This window comes from Numenius arquata, chromosome 32 (assembly GCF_964106895.1).
Source record: "Numenius arquata chromosome 32, bNumArq3.hap1.1, whole genome shotgun sequence".
In the NCBI taxonomy this organism is placed as follows: Eukaryota; Metazoa; Chordata; class Aves; order Charadriiformes; family Scolopacidae; genus Numenius; species Numenius arquata.
The window spans coordinates 974,591-994,067 of record NC_133607.1 but is presented as its reverse complement, the minus strand read 5'-3'; the positions used below and the strand labels follow the sequence as shown (position 1 = coordinate 994,067).

The 19,477-nt window shown below is 54.2% G+C and overlaps 2 protein-coding genes across 2 annotated transcripts; both read left to right on the top strand.

Annotated features, from left to right (window-relative positions):
• The first annotated feature begins 6,584 nt into the window (after window positions 1–6,584).
• LOC141476439 (olfactory receptor 14C36-like) lies at window positions 6,585–7,523 on the top strand. Its single transcript, XM_074165114.1, has one exon. The coding sequence runs from the start codon at window positions 6,585–6,587 to the stop codon at window positions 7,521–7,523; it is 939 nt and encodes a 312-aa protein (XP_074021215.1).
• A 5,395-nt stretch (window positions 7,524–12,918) lies between these two features.
• LOC141476440 (olfactory receptor 14J1-like) lies at window positions 12,919–13,857 on the top strand. The gene has a single exon (XM_074165116.1). The coding sequence runs from the start codon at window positions 12,919–12,921 to the stop codon at window positions 13,855–13,857; it is 939 nt and encodes a 312-aa protein (XP_074021217.1).
• Window positions 13,858–19,477: the final 5,620 nt, after the last annotated feature.

The window sequence follows — 19,477 nt, the reverse complement described above, 5'->3', positions numbered from 1 at the left end:
CTGTGTATTGCAAATACTGATTTAATTGGCATTGCCCAAAGTGGGTACCACACATGCAGACTGCTCCACTGCAGATACCTGTATTTAGTCAGAATAATGCTGCGTCTGTGGTTGTTGTTATTGCAGATACTGCTGTTGTTGGGTAAATTCCACAAACACATGAAGGCTAATGGAAGGATGACCATCGTAGTGGCCCTCAGTGAAGAGGCTCCTGTTTGCAAATGTCTCACTGTCCTTGAGCAGGGTCTAAACCTGGGCAAGTACCCTGGATGTGGTGTCAAAGGTGCTGAGCAGAGGGGGGGAATCACTTCTTCTGGCTGTGGTCCTGCTCATACAGCCCAGGATTGTCTTGGCCGCATTTTCTGCTAGCTCATGTTTTGTTTCATGAAACTCAAGGACCACCGGAGCCTTTTCCACAGAGCTGCTGCCCAGCCACGCAGCCCCTGGCCTCTGTCACTGCAGCCTGTAATTCCCCTGCTCAGACCTTGGGTCTTTTGAGAAGATGTATGCAAGATTTGCCTTTGGCTTTCTCCAGTCATGATAACCTTCCAACAAGTATCAGAGCAGCCCTGGCATTAGCCTGGTCTCTCGATATCCTTGGATTCATCCCATCGGATCCTCTGGAATACTAAGGGCTGACCTTACCTAAGTAACCCCTGACTTGATCTCCATCCACTGCTGGATTTCACCTGGGGTTCTATCTTGTAGGAACATGGAACTGGAAGACCTTACTGGGGAAGACAAAGGCCAAAAGTACCTCACACCCATCTTCACCTACTCTTACTCAATTCAGCACTGGCCACGCATTCTCTTCATTTCTTCTTGAATGGTTCCTGAAGTAATAACAACTACACATGCTCCTGAACTCCCTTGCAAGTGCCAACTCCATGGGAGCTCTGCCTTTCCTAAAACTAACTCTATTTTTGAATTAGTCCTTTCTTTCAGTCCTTGCATCCACCTCTTGCATACTCCCTTTTTTTCTGTGGAGCTTCCCCAGGAGTTTCCTGTTTCCCCAAGTTTCTCTCCTGACAGCTCTGTTTGTTTTCCTGACTATGGGAATGCACAATCTCATACTTGAAAGACACTGTCCTTGAAGACCAACTCTACTGAGCTCTGCTGCCCTTCTGTGCTGCTCACATGGGCTCCCCCACTCAAAGTCCCAAGACTTGCCCCAAGTCTGCTCCTCTGAGCTCTGGCATCTGCACTCTTCTATTGTTCTTCCCCTTGGGAGGTGGGACCCCACTATTTCATGGTCATGACAGCCAAGGCTGACACTAGTTTTCACATCCATGTCCAACACTTCCTTCTTCGGGACAAACAGATGCCGATGAGCATCCCCATCACTGGCCCATCTGGCAGTTGTGCTCTAAAGACCTGTGTCCCAAGCTGTGTACTAAGTACCCGTGTACCAAGACCCTCCAGAAACCTCCAGGACTGTTTGAATGCTGTTGTGGTCCCTTTCCAGTAAATGCCAGGAAACTAAAGTCTGCAGGGGGACTTGAATGGTTTCTTTGTCTCCCACCACAACATCACCCTTACCAGTCTCTCCTCTCACCCTCACCAACAAGGGCTCACACAACTTGTTCATCCCATAGAGGAGCTTCACACATCTCAGCAGCTCCTTCACGTGGAGGATACCTCCCTCATGATCTTTCTGGCCGATGGATCCTTGTCGTCCTCTACCAACCCATCACAGCGCCCATCATGTGAGGTGTCCCAGCATGCCTCAGCTGCTATTCCCCCAAAGTGGAATGAAGAGAAACAAGGGGCTCCGGCTCCTCCTGTCTGTGCCCAGTCGAGGGACGGGGTGCATGTCCGGGCTGAAGCACCTCAGCTGTGACCCCAGGGCTGAGAGAAGACTTGCAGTGGGAAAAGCTGCTGCCACACACCCAAGACTCCTGTGTGCAAAGGCTTTGCTTCAGAGCAGGGACGTGCTGCAGTGGATGGCAGATAGTCATGTAAAGACATGAGGGTCTCCCAAAGGCAGCACACCCTGCTCTCCCCAAGGCCAGAGAGAAACCGAGCTGGGCAGTGCAGTCCCAGCAGCAGAGAGGTTTGCTGTCTGATGTCTCTTTGCAGTCCCAAGGGCCTGTGGTGAAGGCGAACGTGATCTCGGGAAGGGAGAGATGATGCTGGAAATGTCCTTTGGTGTGGACACCCTGTGATACAGGGACGCTGCGAAAATCATTGTGCTGATCCATGATTTCAGTTGCAGGCAGTGACATTGGAAGGAACAGATGCTCTCAGTCTGCAAGTTTTCAATGCCCAGACAGATAAAGCCCCTCGGTGACCTGGTGTGACCCTGCTTGGAGCAGGAAGTTCATTTACATACCATCCAAATTCCCTCCCAACCTGAACGATGCTGTTTTCCCTTCTCCCTCCTATTGCCAACGTTAAGGAATGTCCTCAGGATCTCCTTGACTGTGGAAGTCATTCCCACCCGGTACAAGGCTGCCTCACAGGTACCCCCAGACAGCCCTGATCCCCTGCTTTGCTTCACCTTTCATGTCCTGGTTCCCTCTTACCCTCCTCAAAAGTTCTGTATTTTAAGCATCCTCATACCGTCCAAAAAGAACAGCCTACCCCATTAACCCTTCCTGCATTGGCTGTTCTCTTCTGGTTTTGTGTCTTCCTTTGTTGTTTCTGATGTGGGTCTGTGATGCTTTCTACCCTGGGCAGCAATTCCAGTCAACAAGCACTGCTTTGTCCATACCTGTAGTGTCCTGCAATTCCTCGCGCTGTTATCCTGGTAGAAGCACAAATGAGGATGAGCCATCTGCAAACATCTTGTAAATGCTGGCACAACAGATCTCCGGTAAAGAAGGACCCGGACACTCTTGGTGATTTTGCCAGCCCCCGCAGCCCCCCAGCCCCTGCCAAATCCTCCCAAAGACAGACAAGGAGAAGGAACAAGCTCTGTACCAGGGACAGAATCCCCTGTGCAGCCCCGTGGGCTGTGACCTGACTGGGTGAGGAGTGTCCCTGAGAGAAAGGGCCCGGACATGACAATGGATGCCATACAAGCCAGTGGTCTCCCAGTTCTGGAGGAATGGGCAGAAGCTGGAGAGGATCCAGAGAAAGGCAACAAGGATGGTGTTGGGGGCCTAATTAACATCAGCACTGTGGAGACAGTGAGGGAATTGAGCCTCCTTAGCCTGCTGCTGAAGGGGATGCTGAGGAAAACCCAACAGCATCCTACATCTACCGGGAGAGACCTCTCTTCTGCCACGAGAAATGGTGTGGCACAGGCAACAGCCCCAAACGGCCTCTTGGGAGCTTCACACAGGGCAACAGGAAAAGTGACAAAAACCTGAGAGTGAGGTGCTGCTGTGCAGCAGGAACCCCAGAGTGTCTCTGGGAGCCCTGTCCTGGGAGGTTTTCAGGTCTCGGCTCCAAAAAGTGCCCCCAACGTGACCACGGGGTTGGTGGTAGTTACCCTTTGGGCAGGAGGTCAGGCTGGAGACCCCCAGCAGTCCCTTACCACCCACACTTCCAGCAGCCTGTGTCTCGCAGCTCATGTCCTAGAAGAAAGGATTCGGCTGAAGGGGAGGGTATCTCTGTCACAGGCTCACAGGAAAATTCAGAGAGGGAAGCAGCTCCAGAGATCTCTAGTCCATTGCACAGCTCAAAGCAAGGCCAGCTCTGAGGTCAGACCAGGTTGCTCCATAAATGTTGGTATTCAGGAAAAGACTCTCAACAGGAGCCAGGTGTCTGAGTTGCTGCTACAGAATCCGAGACAAGGCATTTGACCAGCTCCCTGAAGACAGGTCTTGGGAACACCTCACCTTTTGGTCCTCTGCTGGGTTTGATTGGCACAGATTTAATTTTGATCACCGTAGCTCGTATGGTAGCATGTTTTGGATTTGTGATGAAAAGAGCCTTGATAACATGACAATGCTTTAGCGATTGCTGGACTCTGCTCACATGGTGTCAAGGGGCAGTTGGTAATTGCTTCAGTTGGCTTTGAATTCTGTTCCCCAGGAGAGACCCTTTGAGGAGCTGTCAGCCCTGGAGGCCCAGGGACAACTCCAGGGACCCAGGGGAGGTGGGGAGGAGGCACAGAGAGTTACAGCTGGTCATCTGCTGCCGAGCTGGGCTGGGCTGCTGGGATGGAGTGAGCTCATGGGAAGGGGGCAGCGCTGATGAGAGGAAAGAGGAGCAGCTCCTCTGCAAAGCACAGCAGGGCTGAGGACACTGTCTGCAGGCACCGAGGGGAGAGGGGTGGGGCAGAGAGAGGTTAAAGGCAGTCTGGAGAGGGAGGATGCTGAGAGTTAATGGGGGGAAGAAATCTTCACAAGGAAAGCAGCTGTAGTTCCTGGAGAGATCTCCAAAAGCTGTCACATCCCACAGCCTGTGGGATCTTTTGGGAGGACTCTCACAACTCCTCTGATGTGGAGTAGGAGGACGTGATGGCGAGCAGGGCTTTCCTGTGGAACCATCAAAGGCACAGGGCGTGATGGCTGCCTTCTTCCGTGACCCCAGGGCTGTGAAGGTGAGTGTGCAGCCAGGGTTGGCCAGGGATGTCCTTCAGAGCAGGGTCCCTGCACCCCGGTGGCTGTGTGTGCTGGGGCAGGGACTCTGCCACCTGCCAGGGTCAGCTCTCAGCTTGCCCGGGGAGAAGCTGTGGGTGGAAGGAGTAACCTCTGGTAGGGGAGGCTCCTGCTGTTGAGAGGTTGCTGTGTGTGTTGGAGCTGCTCACAGCTCCAGATCACCTCCGGGTGTTCCCGAGGGGACTTTCCAAAATGGAGTTCCCTGGAAGCAAAGTGTCTCTCTTTTGATACCTCTCACCTTGGTTGGCTGTGTGAGCAGTGGCGCATTTTCAAGGGGATTTTTCAATTGAAAGGCCAAAGGAAAGGTTCTGCATAGATTAGGAGCTTTCCTGAGCCTGTGTTTAGTTTCCATTTTTACGTTTTCTTCTGGGAACTACAGACAGCACCAGCATCCCCTTTCCAGTCTCATCAGGGTTTGTGGGACCTGCTCTTTAGCCCCCGCACACACGGAGAGGCTGCAGGGCAGAGCTGGGCACACAAGGGCTGGGCTGGGGTCTGTGAGCCCTGGTGGGGAAGAGACGTGGGGCCAGAGAAACAGCTGCTGGCAGGGAGAGCTCCAGGCATCAGAGACCGGTAGAGATGGGCAGGGAAGGAGGGAACTGCCACTGGAAACCCTGCTGCAGGGGAGACATGGGCACCTCCCGGCCACCCCTGCAGTGCAGATGCCTTCCCTGAGAAACCCAGAGCAGCCCTTGGCCCTCACGGCCATGGGGTCTCGGGTGGGAGTCAGCTCCGTGTCCAGCAGAGCAGCAGAAGAGGCGAAGGGCGTCCCTCCTGCCACGAGCCCATTTCTGGTGACCAGCAATGGGGGGTGAGGGCATCTGTCCCGCTTTATCCCTGTCTGGGAGGTGACAGGCACAGCTGGGTGAGGGTAACGCTGTGCTGAGTGTCCGGCTGCCTCTCCCCTTCCCTCTCTCAGACAGACCCTCACTGCATTTTTACTTGTTTCTCCACGTGTCTGTTTTAAAGTTCTCTTTTTATTGCTGTCAGACACCCCGGGGAGGAGAATCTCAGCTGCAGAGTCACACGCTGCTCCTGTTCATCCATTCCTGCAGGTGTGTCCATGGGAACAAGGGTCCCAGCGTTCCTCTAAGCTGTGGGGCTGTGGGCAATGCAGCCTGTGGGGCTGGGAATGAGCCAATTCTCTCTTACTGAGATGCCCACATTAGGACAATGGAGCATCTCCCTGGTCATCTGCCCAAGCTGTGGATGTTTGCAGGATGCAAACCTGTCCCACAGCAGCACTGTGTTATCTGAAAGCCCCACGGAGACACACAGAGACTCTGTGCCTGAGGAAATGCTGTTGGTTTGGTGAATTGAGCCCTGTGTGTCCTTGGCTGGAAGTGGGGTGCTGAGACCTTGAGGAAGGGTGAGACGTTTAGTGGTCGGAGGTGGGTCCCTCTGCTCTCAGCACTGTCTGCTTGACCCAAATCAGAGTGTGATCGCCCTCCATCTCATGAAGGCGCAAGCCCTTGTCAGGCGGGAACAAGGCAGAGGGACAAAGCAGCTCCCCCAAGCCCCAGGCATTCCTCTTGCCTTGCAGGACTCACTCTGCTCTCCCTGAGTGCAGCAGAAATGCTGAGAGCTTCTGACATCCAAGAACACTCTCCAGGTGAGATGGGGGGAGCTGTGAACCACCCCAAACCTCTGACACTGCCTTCTGCCACCTCAGTTCCTTTGCACGGGGAGTGCAGATGCTGACAAGCCCTTTTGCACTAGGGGCAACTTCATCCCACAAAGTCAACCACCAGGACTGGCCCCTGCCCTCACTGTTCCCATGACCCCACTGCTGCAGAGCAGTGCTGGCTCCTCGGCAGCCGGCACACAGGGACCCTGCTCCTCACGACACACTCAGCCAGCACCAACCAGAGCTCATGGAATGGAGCTGAGGAAGGTCTCCTGGAAGAAGAAAAGGGGGGTGTGCAGCAGGGGCAGAGTCCTTGGGACATGGATTGATGTTGCTTGGAGAAGTCTCCACTCACTCACTCACTGTATTTTTGTCTTTGAGCAGGTCCCCATTCCCAGAGGCAGCAAATGTCCAACAGCAGCTCCATCACTGTGTTCCTCCTCCTGGCATTCGCAGACACACGGGAGCTGCAGCTCTTGCACTTCGGGCTCTTCCTGGGCATCTACCTGGCTGCCCTCCTGGGCAACGGCCTCATCATTACTGCCATAGCCTGTGACCACCGCCTCCACACCCCCATGTACTTCTTCCTCCTCAACCTCTCCCTCCTCGACCTGGGCTCCATCTCCACCACTCTCCCCAAAGCCATGGCCAATTCCCTCTGGGACACAAGGCATATCTCCTACTCAGGATGCGCTGCCCAGGTCTTTCTGCTTTTCTTCTTCCTTGGAGCAGAGTTTTTTCTTCTGACAGTCATGGCCTATGACCGCCACATTGCCATCTGCAAACCCCTGCACTACGGGACCCTCCTGGGCAGCAGAGCTTGTGTCCACATGGCAGCAGCTGCCTGGGGCAGTGGGTTTCTCTACGCTCTCCTGCACACGGCCAGTACATTTTCAATACCCCTCTGCCAGGGCAATGTCCTGGACCAGTTCTTCTGTGAAATCCCCCAGATCCTCAAGCTCTCCTGCTCAGACTCAGACTACCTCAGGGAAGTTTGGCTTATTGTGGTCAGTGCCTGTTTAGTCTTTGGATGCTTTGTTTTCATCATGCTGTCCTACGTGAAGATCTTCAGGGCCGTGCTGAGGATCCCCTCTGAGCAGGGACGGCACAAAGCCTTTTCCACGTGCCTCCCTCACCTGGCTGTGGTCTCCCTGTTTGTCTGTACTGGCATATTTGGCTACCTTAAGCCCCCCTCCATCTCCTCCCAATTTCTAGACCTAGTGGTTTCATTTCTGTACTCGGTGCTGCCTCCAGCAGTGAACCCCCTCATCTACAGCATGAGGAACCAGGAGCTCAAGGATGCCCTATTGAAACTGGCCCAATGGATGCTCTTTCACCGACAATAACCTGCCTCTGCTTCTCTGCACATTTCCCAGAGTTTATCTTAGGCCACGAGTCTGCTTGTTTCTCTTCTGATAATCCTACTTACTGGTAATTTTCTGGAATTATGCTACTTGTCCTGAGGCTTGATCCTATTGTGTCTGATTCTTGCACAACACTGTGTCAGATCTAGCCTTTCAGATAACAGCTCTTCAATAACACAGCATCTCCCACGTTTTTATGGCTCATCCTTTGCTGGCAACTAGGACAACACAGCCCTTCACTCACTCCTCACCCCCCTGCTCCACAGTAGCATAGGGGGAAGAGGGAAAAAAATTGAAAAAAACCTCATAGGTTGAGATAAAACAGATTAATAGAATCATAATGGAAGAGGATAATAATAAGAATAATAATGGCAACAGAATATAGAAAATAATAGATGCAACACAAACTGCTCTCACCACCCAATAATCGATTGCCCAGCCTGTCCTGAGCTGCCATCGCGGATCTCTGCCCCCCGCCCAACCTCCATTTCATTACTGAGCATGACGTCTCTGGTATGGAATACTCCTTTGGCCAGCTTGTCCTGTCTGTGCTCCCTCTCAGCTTCTTCAGGAAGCTGAAAAAAGTCCTTGACTTATTAAAAATATTACTTAGCAACAACATCTATCATCAACATTATTCTCATACAAAATCCAAAACTGAGCAGCCGTTAGGAAGAAAATTAACTCTATCCCAGCTGAAACCAGGACAGCACCCACCCCTTATCCTATACCATCTACATCATGCTCAAGTCTTATAATTTTCAATAAATCACTGGCACTTTTCCTGTCTGTGAGAGATACATATACACACACAGAGCTATCACTCCCTTAGTCTATGGTCCCTCCCTCTGAAATGCCTGTTGAGTTCATTTAGTCCATGGTTTTGGGGTCCATCTGTCAGAACAGTCTTTCAGGGCAGGAGGGATGGGCTGTCGTGCAGAATTGTTGCACACTGCATTGGGAGCTCACGGGTGGTGTATCTGGCACGGCCCATGCCCATGGTCTGTGGGTTGAACGTGTCGGTCTCGAGAAAACTGCCGGGTGCCAGTTACTGAGGCCAGTTCTGGTTCCATCACTTCTGCACTTTGTTCAGTTTCATCAAAGTCCATTGCTCATAAATTTAGGCAATTCTCACTATTTTATTCAATTTCTCAAAAACTTCTTCTGCTGTGTTGACCCTTTACTATGATGTTGTCAATGTACTGCAGATGTTCTGGAGCTTCACCCTTTCCCAGTGCAGTCTGGATCAGGCCATGGCAAACGGTGGGGCTGTTTCCAACCGTGGGGCAGTTGGTTCCTGGTGCACTGGATGCCCTTCCAGGTGAAAGCAAACTGTGGCCTGCACTCTGCCACCAAAGGGACTGAGGAGAACACATTAGCAATTCTCCACAGACATGATGAGGGAGGAAGAGACACTTTCTTCGTATCACTGGAGTTGGTAGATACTGGCCAGGGCCCAGCACAGTGCGGTGAGTTGTGCCTCTCTGGAACAGCCACAGCGTTTTCCTTTCAAATATTCTATCACTTTTTCAGGGTCCTGTAATTTTTCATGAGTGAAGTCCCAAACTTCACTCCCAAGCTCATACCTGCCCATATTCTCCCACGTGCCATGCCACCTATGGCTATCCACCCTTGGGAGGGATATCTGGGTGATAGTCTTAAATAGTTGTTTAACACTAAACAAGACCTGGAACACCTTCAGGAGACATAACGATAGGACCAGGCTGGTTTGAACGTCCCAAGGATATTCAAAATTCTCAAAAGCTGTCATACCTGGCCCAAAGGAGAAAAGGGAGGTGGAAGAGGATTTAGATAGCAGAGCCACGAGAACAAACAAACAACATGGTGACTGGAGGCTATTTAACTCATACAATAAAGGTACACAACAAATTCGTTTTAAGAAGCTCTGGTCGGGTTTGTGTTATCTCAACCCATCGAGCCCCACATTGGGCACCAAAAAGGACTGTGGTGGCTTAGCCTCAGACAGCAACAAAGAACCAGGCGGCTGCTCTCTCAACCCCCCACCGCCGTGGGGAGAATGGGAAGAAAAAGGCAAAACTCGTGGGTTGAGACAAAGGCAGTTTGACAGAAGAGCAAAGGGAACAGGAAAACAACAGCAGTAACACTGACAGAGGGATGTACAAACACAATTACAGTACCATGCTCACCGACCGGACCCAGGGCACCCCAGCCCCCTCCCAAGCGGAGATGTCCTGACCCCTCCCCTGGCCAGCTCTGGCTATAGACTGGCCATGGCTGACATGGGATGGAATACCTGTGTCCCTGCCAGAACCTGGAGAGAATTAACCCTGTCCCTGATGGAACCAGGACAGGGGGATGTCACAGCAATGCTCCTCCCAGTCCATTTTGTTTCTCTTAATGCTCCTTAACCTCCTTTCAGTAGTTGTAAAGAGTGACCAGGTCCTCAGCCTCCTTTTCTCCAGGCTGAACAACCCCAGTTCCCTCAGCCACTCCTCACAAGGCTTATTCTCTAGACCCCTCACCAGCTTTGTTGATCTTCTTTGGATATGCTTCAGGACCACAAGGTCTTTCTTGTAGTGAGGGGCCCAAAACTGGACACAGCACTCGAGGTAGGGCCTCACCAGTGCTGAGTACAGGGGGACGATCACTGCCCCAGTCCTGCTGGCCACATTGCTCCTGACACAGGCCAGGATGCCTGGAGAAGTAGTGATGGACTAGAGAGTGTCCAGTGAAGGTCTGCCAAGATGAGGTTCGGGACCCAGTGCACATGAGCTGCGTGGGGTGGCTGAGGGAGCTGGAGTTCTTTGCCCCAGCAGTGTGTGGACTCCAGTCAGCATAGGAGTAGCCTGAGAGTGCTTGAAGGCTGATTTCAGAGATGATGAAGCTTTTCATTATAGTAAAATCCAGCAGGAGAAAGAACTAAAGCCACAAAGTGCAGCTGAGGAGGCCCAGACTGGACACAAAGCAATGTCCCTCACAGGGCAGTGCTGTGGGAGGGAGACGGGATCAGCCCAAGCCTTTGTGTTTCCAGGAACTGCCCGGGAGGAAGGAGAGATGTCAGTAAAGGAAGGAAGATGCTCAGGTGGGATCAAGGTGTGGTAGCAGGGGGGATGTCTACAGCCTGCAGGGAAGGAGGTGCAGCTGTGGGATCTGGCAGGACAGCCTATGGTGGAACTGACAGAGGGATGAAGGAAGTCTGAAAAACACCAACAGAGATGAGCTCTGTCTCCCCTCGGCTCTGGCTGTTGTCTCTGCCACTGATGCCTTCAAGAAAGCACCTTATCCTTACAGCACCAGGGTCTTTCTTTCCCCACCCGAGAGCCTGGGAGGTATCGGACCGTAGTCCTGCCCTTGACATTGCACATCCCCACATCACACTGCCCCAGGAAGAGCCCTGAGCAACGTGGGAGGGACAGGATCTCCCTTCCCAGGGGCTGGGGGTCACGGCTTGGCCCTTTGGCTGAATGCAACACATCCAGGTTTCCTCTGCTCTGTTCCACCTTTACACTCCCTTTGTCATCTCTGCCTCCAGTTTTCTGCTCTAAGCAGCCACTGGGGAGACTTTGTCAGTAATGGTCCTCAGTGGGACCCATTAACCCTCCAGGAATCTTTGGACTTTGAGTCTGACTTGAACTTCTTGAAAGTCGTCTTCAACTTGCTCTCAGGGTCTGCGTTTCATGGACTCTGAACCAAACCCACCAGAGGGGTCATTAAACTGTCTTGGGCTGTTCCTCTGCTGCTGAGCTGGGCCGGGCTCCTGGGATGGAGGGAGCTCATGGCCATGGGGCAGCGCTGCAGAGAGACAGCTCTGCCCAGGAGCAGCTCCTCTGCCAAGCGCAGCAGGGCTGAGGGCACTGCCTGCAGGTACGGAGGGGAGAGGAGTGAGGCCGGGAGAAGTTAAAGGCAGTCTGGGGTGGGAGGATGGAGAGTGCTCAAAAGAAGAGAAATCTTTGCAGTCCTTGGCACAGTAAGTCTCTGGGCGGAGGGCAATGAAGCTGCAGTTCCTGAAGGGATCTTCTGAAGCTGGCATAACCCACAGCCTGTGGGGTCTCTCTCTTCTGTAGAGGTGGAGGACGTGCTCCAGAGCAGGGCTTCCCTGCTGCACCATCAGGGACAGGGCAGGACGGGGATGGCTGCCGGGGTCTGAACCTGAGTGTGCAGCCAGGGGTGTCCTTCAGAGCAGGGTCCCTGTGCTGCAGTGAGCTATAGTCAGGGCAGGGACTTTGCTGCCGTCCAGGGTCAGCTTTCAGCCTGCCTGGGGAGCTCCTCATGGCGCTGTGGGGAGAAGCTGTGGGTGGAAGGAGCAACCACTGTCAGGGCAGGGTCCTTTTGCTGTCAAGAAATTGCCGTGTGGGTCGGGGCTGCTCACAGCTCCAGGTCACAGCCAGGACACTGGCAGAAGCAGCATCTCAAGAGGAATGTCAAGGCAGGGGCTACCTTAAAGATGAAGATCTTTCCAGGCTCTGTGATCTCAGCTTGCTTCTAAGAGAAAGGGGAAAGGAGCTGTGGATGTTAATTAAGTCACTGAGAGTCCTGAACCATTACACTGAGGGATCAGCAGATCTGCCAGAAGCCTCCTAAGTGCCTTCACCCACTCCTCTCCCTACAGACAGCACTAGCATCACCTTTGCCTGCAGCGCCAGCCCTTACCTGACCTCCTCCTGAGGACCTGCATCCAGGGAGATGCCTCTGGGCAGTGCCCTGCTGCCAGGAGGGGTCTGCAGGGCAGAGCTGAGCTCAGAGCGGGTGGGATGGGGTCTGTGAGCACTGACAGGGAGGAGACTTGGAGACAGAGAAAGAGCTCCCAGCAGGGACTCCTCCAGGCAGCAGAAAGCCAGGTCACCCCTCTGCATCCCTCTCTGCTCAGCTGCACGGGGAAAGAGAGAAGAGCTTGGAGAAATGGACTTTGAAACTGGATTCTTCTGTGCTCACAAAAATCCATTCAAGCATGTTTCTAGCGAGAACATCCTCTAACGGAGAGACGTGTAAGCACAGGGCACCTGCGTGGTGACCAGAAGGTAACTCGTGGGCAGAGCAGCTCTCCTGACCCTGCATTAGGGCACAGGGACCCTTTAGTCCCTCAGGGCTCACCAGTGGTCAGGCTGAGAGCAGTGGGGGGTTGGAACTCAGTGATCTTTAAGGTTTTTTCCAACCTGAACCCTTCTCTGATTCTGCTGTGAAAGATGAGGATTTCTGCCCTTTCCAAGACAGTGCCCTCACTCAGCAGCACAAACCGGAGGTCACAAAAATGAAATGAATGAAATTCCCTCAAAGAAAGAGAAGCAATTTTTAGGACTTTTTTTTGGGAAATAGCATGGGATTGAGTCAAAGAAGTCTGCCCTAACTAGTCAATGTCTTCTCCTCTTTCAGTAGTCCCCATGCCCAGAGTGAGAAAATGTCCAACAGCAGCTCCATCACTGTGTTCCTCCTCCTGGCATTCGCAGACACACGGGAGCTGCAGCTCTTGCACTTCGGGCTCTTCCTGGGCATCTACCTGGCTGCCCTCCTGGGCAACGGCCTCATCATCACTGCCATAGCCTGTGACCACCGCCTCCACACCCCCATGTACTTCTTCCTCCTCAACCTCTCCCTCCTCGACCTGGGCTCCATCTCCACCACTCTCCCCAAAGCCATGGCCAATTCCTTCTGGGACACCCGGGACATCTCCTACTCGGGATGTGCTGCCCAGGTCTTTCTATTTCTACTTTTGATGTCATCAGAATATTATCTTCTCACCATCATGTCCTATGACCGCTATGTTGCCATCTGCAAACCCCTGCACTACAGGACCCTCCTGCGCAGCAGAGCTTGTGTCCACATGGCAGCAGCTGCCTGGGGCAGTGGGTTTCTCACTGCTCTCCTGCACACGGCCAGTACATTTTCAATACCCCTCTGCCAGGGCAGTGGCATAGACCAGTTCTTCTGTGAAATCCCCCAGATCCTCAGGCTCTCCTGCTCAGACACAGACTACCTCAGGGAGGTTGGGCTTATTATAATTACTGTCTTTTTTTCTTTTATTTGCTTTTTTTTCATTTTGGTGTCCTATGTACAGATCTTCAGGACTGTCCTGAGGATCCCCTCTGAGCAGGGACGGCACAAAGCCTTTTCCACGTGTCTCCCTCACCTGGCCGTGGTGTCCTTGTTTATTAGCACTGTCTTCTTTGCCTACCTGAAGCCCCCCTCCATCTCCTCTCCATTCCTGGATCTAGTGGTTTCCTTTCTGTACTCAGTGGTGCCTCCAGCAGTGAACCCCCTCATCTACAGCATGAGGAACCAGGAGATCAAGGATGCCCTGAGGAAACTATTGCAATATGCTGTATTTCGGCATCAATGAGATAACTGTCTCCTATGACTCCCAGGATTGTCTCTTGTTCATAAGCTTGTTTCTTTTCTGCCCTTCCTTCCTTCCCCTTCCTTCCTCTATTCCTCTCTTTCTTTCCCTCTTAATTTTTGTTTTCTGACGTACTCTTCTTCTTTCTCTCTTTGTCTCTTTCTTAGATCTGTGGCAATTTTATTCCTAATTTCATTTCTTAAGCATTTATGTGTTGTTACTTACCCAATGCCCTGATGTACATGAAAATCCAGATTCCCTCTGTAATTGAAACAAAACAAAGGCAGCAGCAGAACATCAAGTTTTTCAGCTCCTCTTCCTGAAAACTGTCCTGGAGCTGAGGGTGAAGCTCCTCTGACTCTGCCATCCCAGGAGGGGCTGTTTGCAAGCAGAGGCCAAGGGATGTATCACTGGGCAGTGAGTCATGATACCCTGTTGTTCTGGGTTTTGGTGGGATGGAGTTAAATGTTTTCACAGTAGCTCACAGGGGGCTGTGTTTTGGGTTTGTGATGAAAACAGTGCTGATAACACAGGGATGTTTTAGTTATTGCTGATCAGGGCTCACACAGCATCAAGTCTTTTTCCGCTCCTCACACTCCCCTGCAGTGAGAAGGCTGGGGGTGCACCAGAATTTGGGAGGGGACAGAGCTGGGACAGCTGACCCCAACTGACCACAGGGATATTCCATACCATATGACGTCATGCTCAGCAATAAAAGCTGGGGGAAGAAGAAGGAAATCGGGGATGCTTGGAATTATGGCATTTGTCTTCCAGAGTAACCATTACGCTCGATGAAGCCCTGCTTCCCTGGAGATGAACACCTGCCTGATGCTTGGAAGGAGTGAACGAATCCTTTATTTTGCTTTTCTTACACACGCTGCTTTTGCTTTACTGATTAAACTTTCTATCCACCCTCAATTTTTCTCAATTTTTCCCTTCCAATTCTCTCCCCCATCCCACCCAGGGGACAGTTAGTGAGTGCCTCTGTGGTTCTTGGCTGCCCACTGGGGTTAAACCATGACACCGGTTTGAAACGCCACAGCCCAGACTTAGTGCAGCACTCAAATGCAGAGGCACTGGAAATGCCCCATGGTCCTACCAAGCCCCTTCCTTGGCCAGAGGCCCATCAGGAAGTGGAAGATGGAAAGGGGCTCATGCACAGTGATCCCTGTCCATCTGAGTCTGCTTCCCACCCTCACCATCTCCGCCAGGGCAGGGTCACCCCGTAGCCCCAGGGCACCACAGTCCTCTCCCTCTGAAGAGCAGCACTTTCAGCTCCGGGCCCTGTGGGGAGCACGGGCAGGGGGGCAGGAACAGCCGGCCAGGCCAGCACGGACACACTCACATGGGGAAAGGCTCTCTGTGGGTGGGGAGGTCCCAGGAGAAGAGCAGGACACCCCATGTGTGGAGGGGACAGACAAAAAGAGCCACCCATTGCTGTGTGTCCCACTGGGGCGGCTGCTGTGCTGCTGGGGCCACAGGAGCTGCCAGAGGAGCCCCAGGGCAAGGACCCTCGGGCTGTCCTGGGGAGCAGGGCTGGCACAGGGGGCTGCAGGCTGCTGCTGGAGGGCATCTCCTGGGCATGACAGCAGGAGAGGCACTGTCACAGACCTCTGTTTCATCCTTCCATGTCCAGCCTTCATCCCTGGGGCTCATGAGGAAGCTGAGATCCCTCTCTCTGCCCCCCAAGGTTTGCTGTGGGGTGAGTGCCCCAAGCACCTGCAGGCACTGCTGGGGGGCCAGGCCAGACCGGGGGCTCTGCTGGGATGGGAAGATGGCAGGGGAGGTGGGGAGAGCCGGGGAGGGCCTGGGCTGAGCTGGAAAGTGCTCAGGAGAGGAAAGCACCAGTGCAGAGCTCAGCTGTGGGAGTGTGAAGGCTGGGTGCACATAGCAGTGTTCTCACACAGCCAGCCATGGGCGAGACATGAAGGACCAGGAGAGCAGAACCTGGTCTGCGCCATGGTACCTGGACACCCCGGGGAAGCTGCCCCAGGGTCATGGTCACCAACCAGCCCCTCACAGCTGCCCCTGACAGCAACAGCCCCTCACCTCAGCTCAGGGAGGTGGTTTGTCCCCGAGGAAAATGTCCTTGAAGAGCCACTGTTCAGCTGTTGGTCTGTTCAGCTCTGTTCAGCTCCTTGGTCTTTTGAGGGCAGTTTCCCAAGGGGTCCATCCACTATCCCTTAACCCCTGAAAGCTTGCTCTCCTAAAATTCATGGTCCTGATGCTTCTCTTCACCAGGCCCATATCCCTCAGGACTGGGAATTCCACCAGGGCATGGTCACTGCATCCCAAGCTGCTGTCAGTCCTGACCTCTCTCATTAGTTCTTCCATGGCGGTGAGCAGCAGGTCCAGTGACGCTTCTCTTCTGGCCAGGCTGGCTGTCACCTCGATTAAGAAACTCTCCTGGACTCTCTCAGGGAGTCTCCTGCACTGCTTACACCTTGCTCTGCTGCTTTTCCAGCATGTGTCAGGAGGAATGAAGTCTCCCGGCAGGATCAGACCCCATGAGCATGGTGCTTCCTGGAACTGAAGTAGGAAGGCTTTGTCAACAGGCTCCCCTTGGCTGGGTGCCCTGTAGAAAACACCAGGCTCAAGGTGTCCTTCGTTTGCTTGGCCACAAATTTTCACCCATGAGCTCTTGACCTGTTCATTGCTGGTTTCCAAAGGCCTCTCTGTGCAGTCGATCCATTCTTTTACATTGAGGTCAACCCCCTGCCCCTCCTTCCTCGCCTGTCCCTTCTGAGCAGTTTATAGTCACCGATGGCAGCTCCACTCTTGTGACTCATCCCACCCCATTTCAGTGACAGCAATCACATCACAGCTTTCTTGCTACATGTGACTTCCAGCTCCTCCAGTTTGTCTCCCATCATGCATGTACTGGTACAACCCCCCAGTGGGTGTGAGCAAGTGAGTGAGAGGGGGTTTCGCTCCTGTCTGGGGTCACCCCAAAAGAGGAGCACACAGAAAATGGACTGGTATGTGCTTGTGAGGTCACTGCTGCTGAGTAGCCAACAGGCCAAGAGGAGGCTTCTGGTTGGGGTAGGAGCTTGTGAGGTCACTCGTTGCCTGGTCTCTCCCAGGGGAGCAGAGAGCAAAGAGGGGGAGATGTGGTGGTCAGGTCTCTGGTGCCTGAGTAGCTGATAGAGCAGTAGCAAGGGCAGGGCTCTTGTAGGGGCTGGTGAGGGCACTGGTGCTGGTGTCCATGATAGACAAAAGGGAGACACATGGCTGGGGGTTGTCCTTGGGATGTCACTCTTGGCTGAGGAGCTGATAAGCCAGGAGCAGGTCCACAGCTTGTGTAGGGGCTTGGGAGGTCACTGCAGCCTGAGCACCTCACTGGCAAGTTCATGGCAAATGGGCAGAGAGGTACTTGTGAGGTCACTCTCAGTGAGAGGCCATGAGCCCACCCATGGCTCATGTAGCTTTTGTGACATCACTCATGTCTGAACACCTGACGGGCCAGGAGCAGGCCCATGTCCCGTGTCTGTGCTTCTGAGGTCACTCCTGCCTGAGGAGCCAGTGGGCCAGGAACAGGCCTATGGATTGTGTAGGGGCTGGTGGGGTCACTGGTGCCTGCGCAGATGATGGGCCAGGAGCTGGAACCTGGCTGGTGGGTGTCTTTGTGCTGTCACTGGTACCTGAGGAGGCCAGGAGAAACATGTCCGGTGTGGGAGAGTTTGAGGCCACAGGTCCCTGAGGATCTTATCGGTCAGGACTAAGCCCCTGCCTCGTGCAGGTGTTTCAAGGTCACTTGTGACCGCTCAGCTGATGGGCCTGGAAGAGGCCCATGGGTTGTGTAGGTGCTGGTGGAGTCGCTGCTGCCCTAACACCTGAGAGGGCAGGAGCAGGGCCATAGGCTATGTAGGGTGTTGTGGTGTCAGGGGTGCCTGAGGAGATGATGGGTCAGGAGCCAAACCATGGCTTCTGTAGGTGTTTGTGAGGCCATTGGTGCCTGAATCAGGAGCAGGAGCTGGAGCAGAGCTTGTGACTGTCGAGCTTGTGCTGTCACCGCTGATGTCACCGTGGAGCTTTTAGGCAAGGAGCAGGCATGTGGCTTGTGTGGGTGCTTCTGACGTCATTAGAGTCATATGGAGACCCCACCAAATAGGGCTTCTTGGAAGACCCATTGTCAGCAGAAGGCCATACCCAACACACACACACAGAGGTGTGACAGTGTGACTCCTGAGCACCCCGGGGGTGGCAGCAGGAGGGTGTGAGGTCACTGTCACTATCACCCATGAGCACCCAGGGGTGGCAGCAGGAGGGTGTGAGGTCACTGTCACTATCACCCCTGAGCACACGGGGGTGGCAGCAGGAGGGACGTGAGGTGACATCCCCGGTGTCCCCCCGTGGCTGTGGGGTCGGTGCATCAGAGGGGCATGGCGGGGGCCGGGAGCTGCCCGTCCCCGTGTCTGCGAGGCCGAAGGAGCAGCCCCTGCAGCCCTGGCTGGAGCAGTCGGGGTGGGGGTGGCTCGAGGGCACCGCAGGGATGTGCCTGGGCCCGGCGCCAGGAGGAAACCACAGACTTCCTGCCCGGGCGCTGCGGGGGGAGCGGGGGGAGCGCGGCGAGGCCACGGGGGCTGTGGGTTGTGCACCTGCAGGCTCCGGCTCCCCATGCGCCCGTGGGGAATAACGGCCCCCGGGTGACACGCTGAGAGTCAGGGAGACGTCTGAGCCTCTGGGCTGCCTCTCTGCTGCCAGGGCACTGAGATGAGGGTCAGAAGGTGCTCAAGTCCATGGGCCCTGGGCCTTTGCCTGTGTCCATCTGGGTGGGAGAGGGTGTCTCCACTTCCAGGGCTCCAGTATTTAGGGCAGCCCATGTCTGTTTGTGTTTATAGACACCCCATCTTCAGGTACCCTTTTGGGGTCGCCTGTTCCCCAGCGCTGTTCCCCTGGAGTTGGTGGTGGCTCAGCTGATGACGGGGCACTCAGCAATCCCCATGGCACAGCAAATCCCCAGGGGGCCCCAGAGGGTTTGTGTGCTGCTCAGTGCCCCCAGGGTCTGGGGGACCCTCACACCAGTTTGTGCTCCACACAGAGAAGGGGACCGGGGCATCTGCACAAGCTGGCACCAGAGAGATGTCCTTCTTGGGGCCCCAGCACTGATGCCAGTGGCAAGAAGGGGACATGGGTTGGGGGATGCTCAGGATTCATGGACATGGTGCTGTTAAGGGGTGCTGGGCTGGGGAGGAGCAGGTGTCCTGTGTGGGGCCTGGGGTACAGGTTTTGGGTGGACATGGGCCCACCTTTGAGGTGGGAGGAGGTGCTGAGGGCTGTGGGGCAGCAAATTGCCCAGCGGGTCTGGAGTTGGCACCCCCAGCCTGCACAGACCATGGGGAGGGACACCCACCCTTCCCCAGGGAGAGCCTGGAGGGGAGAGGGCTCCATCCTGGTGCCTGTGACGGGCAGGGGGGACCCCAGACCTGCAGTCTGTGGCTTGGTGCTCTCCCGACCAGTCCCATGTTGGTGTTTGAAGGGGCTGCGGAGGTGAGGCTGCAGGATGGCGGTGGGCGCTGCGCTGGGAGAGTGGAGGTGAAACACCAGGACCAGTGGGGGACCGTGTGTAGTGATTCCTGGGACATTCGTGATGTTGCAGTGGTTTGTAAGCAGCTGGGCTGTG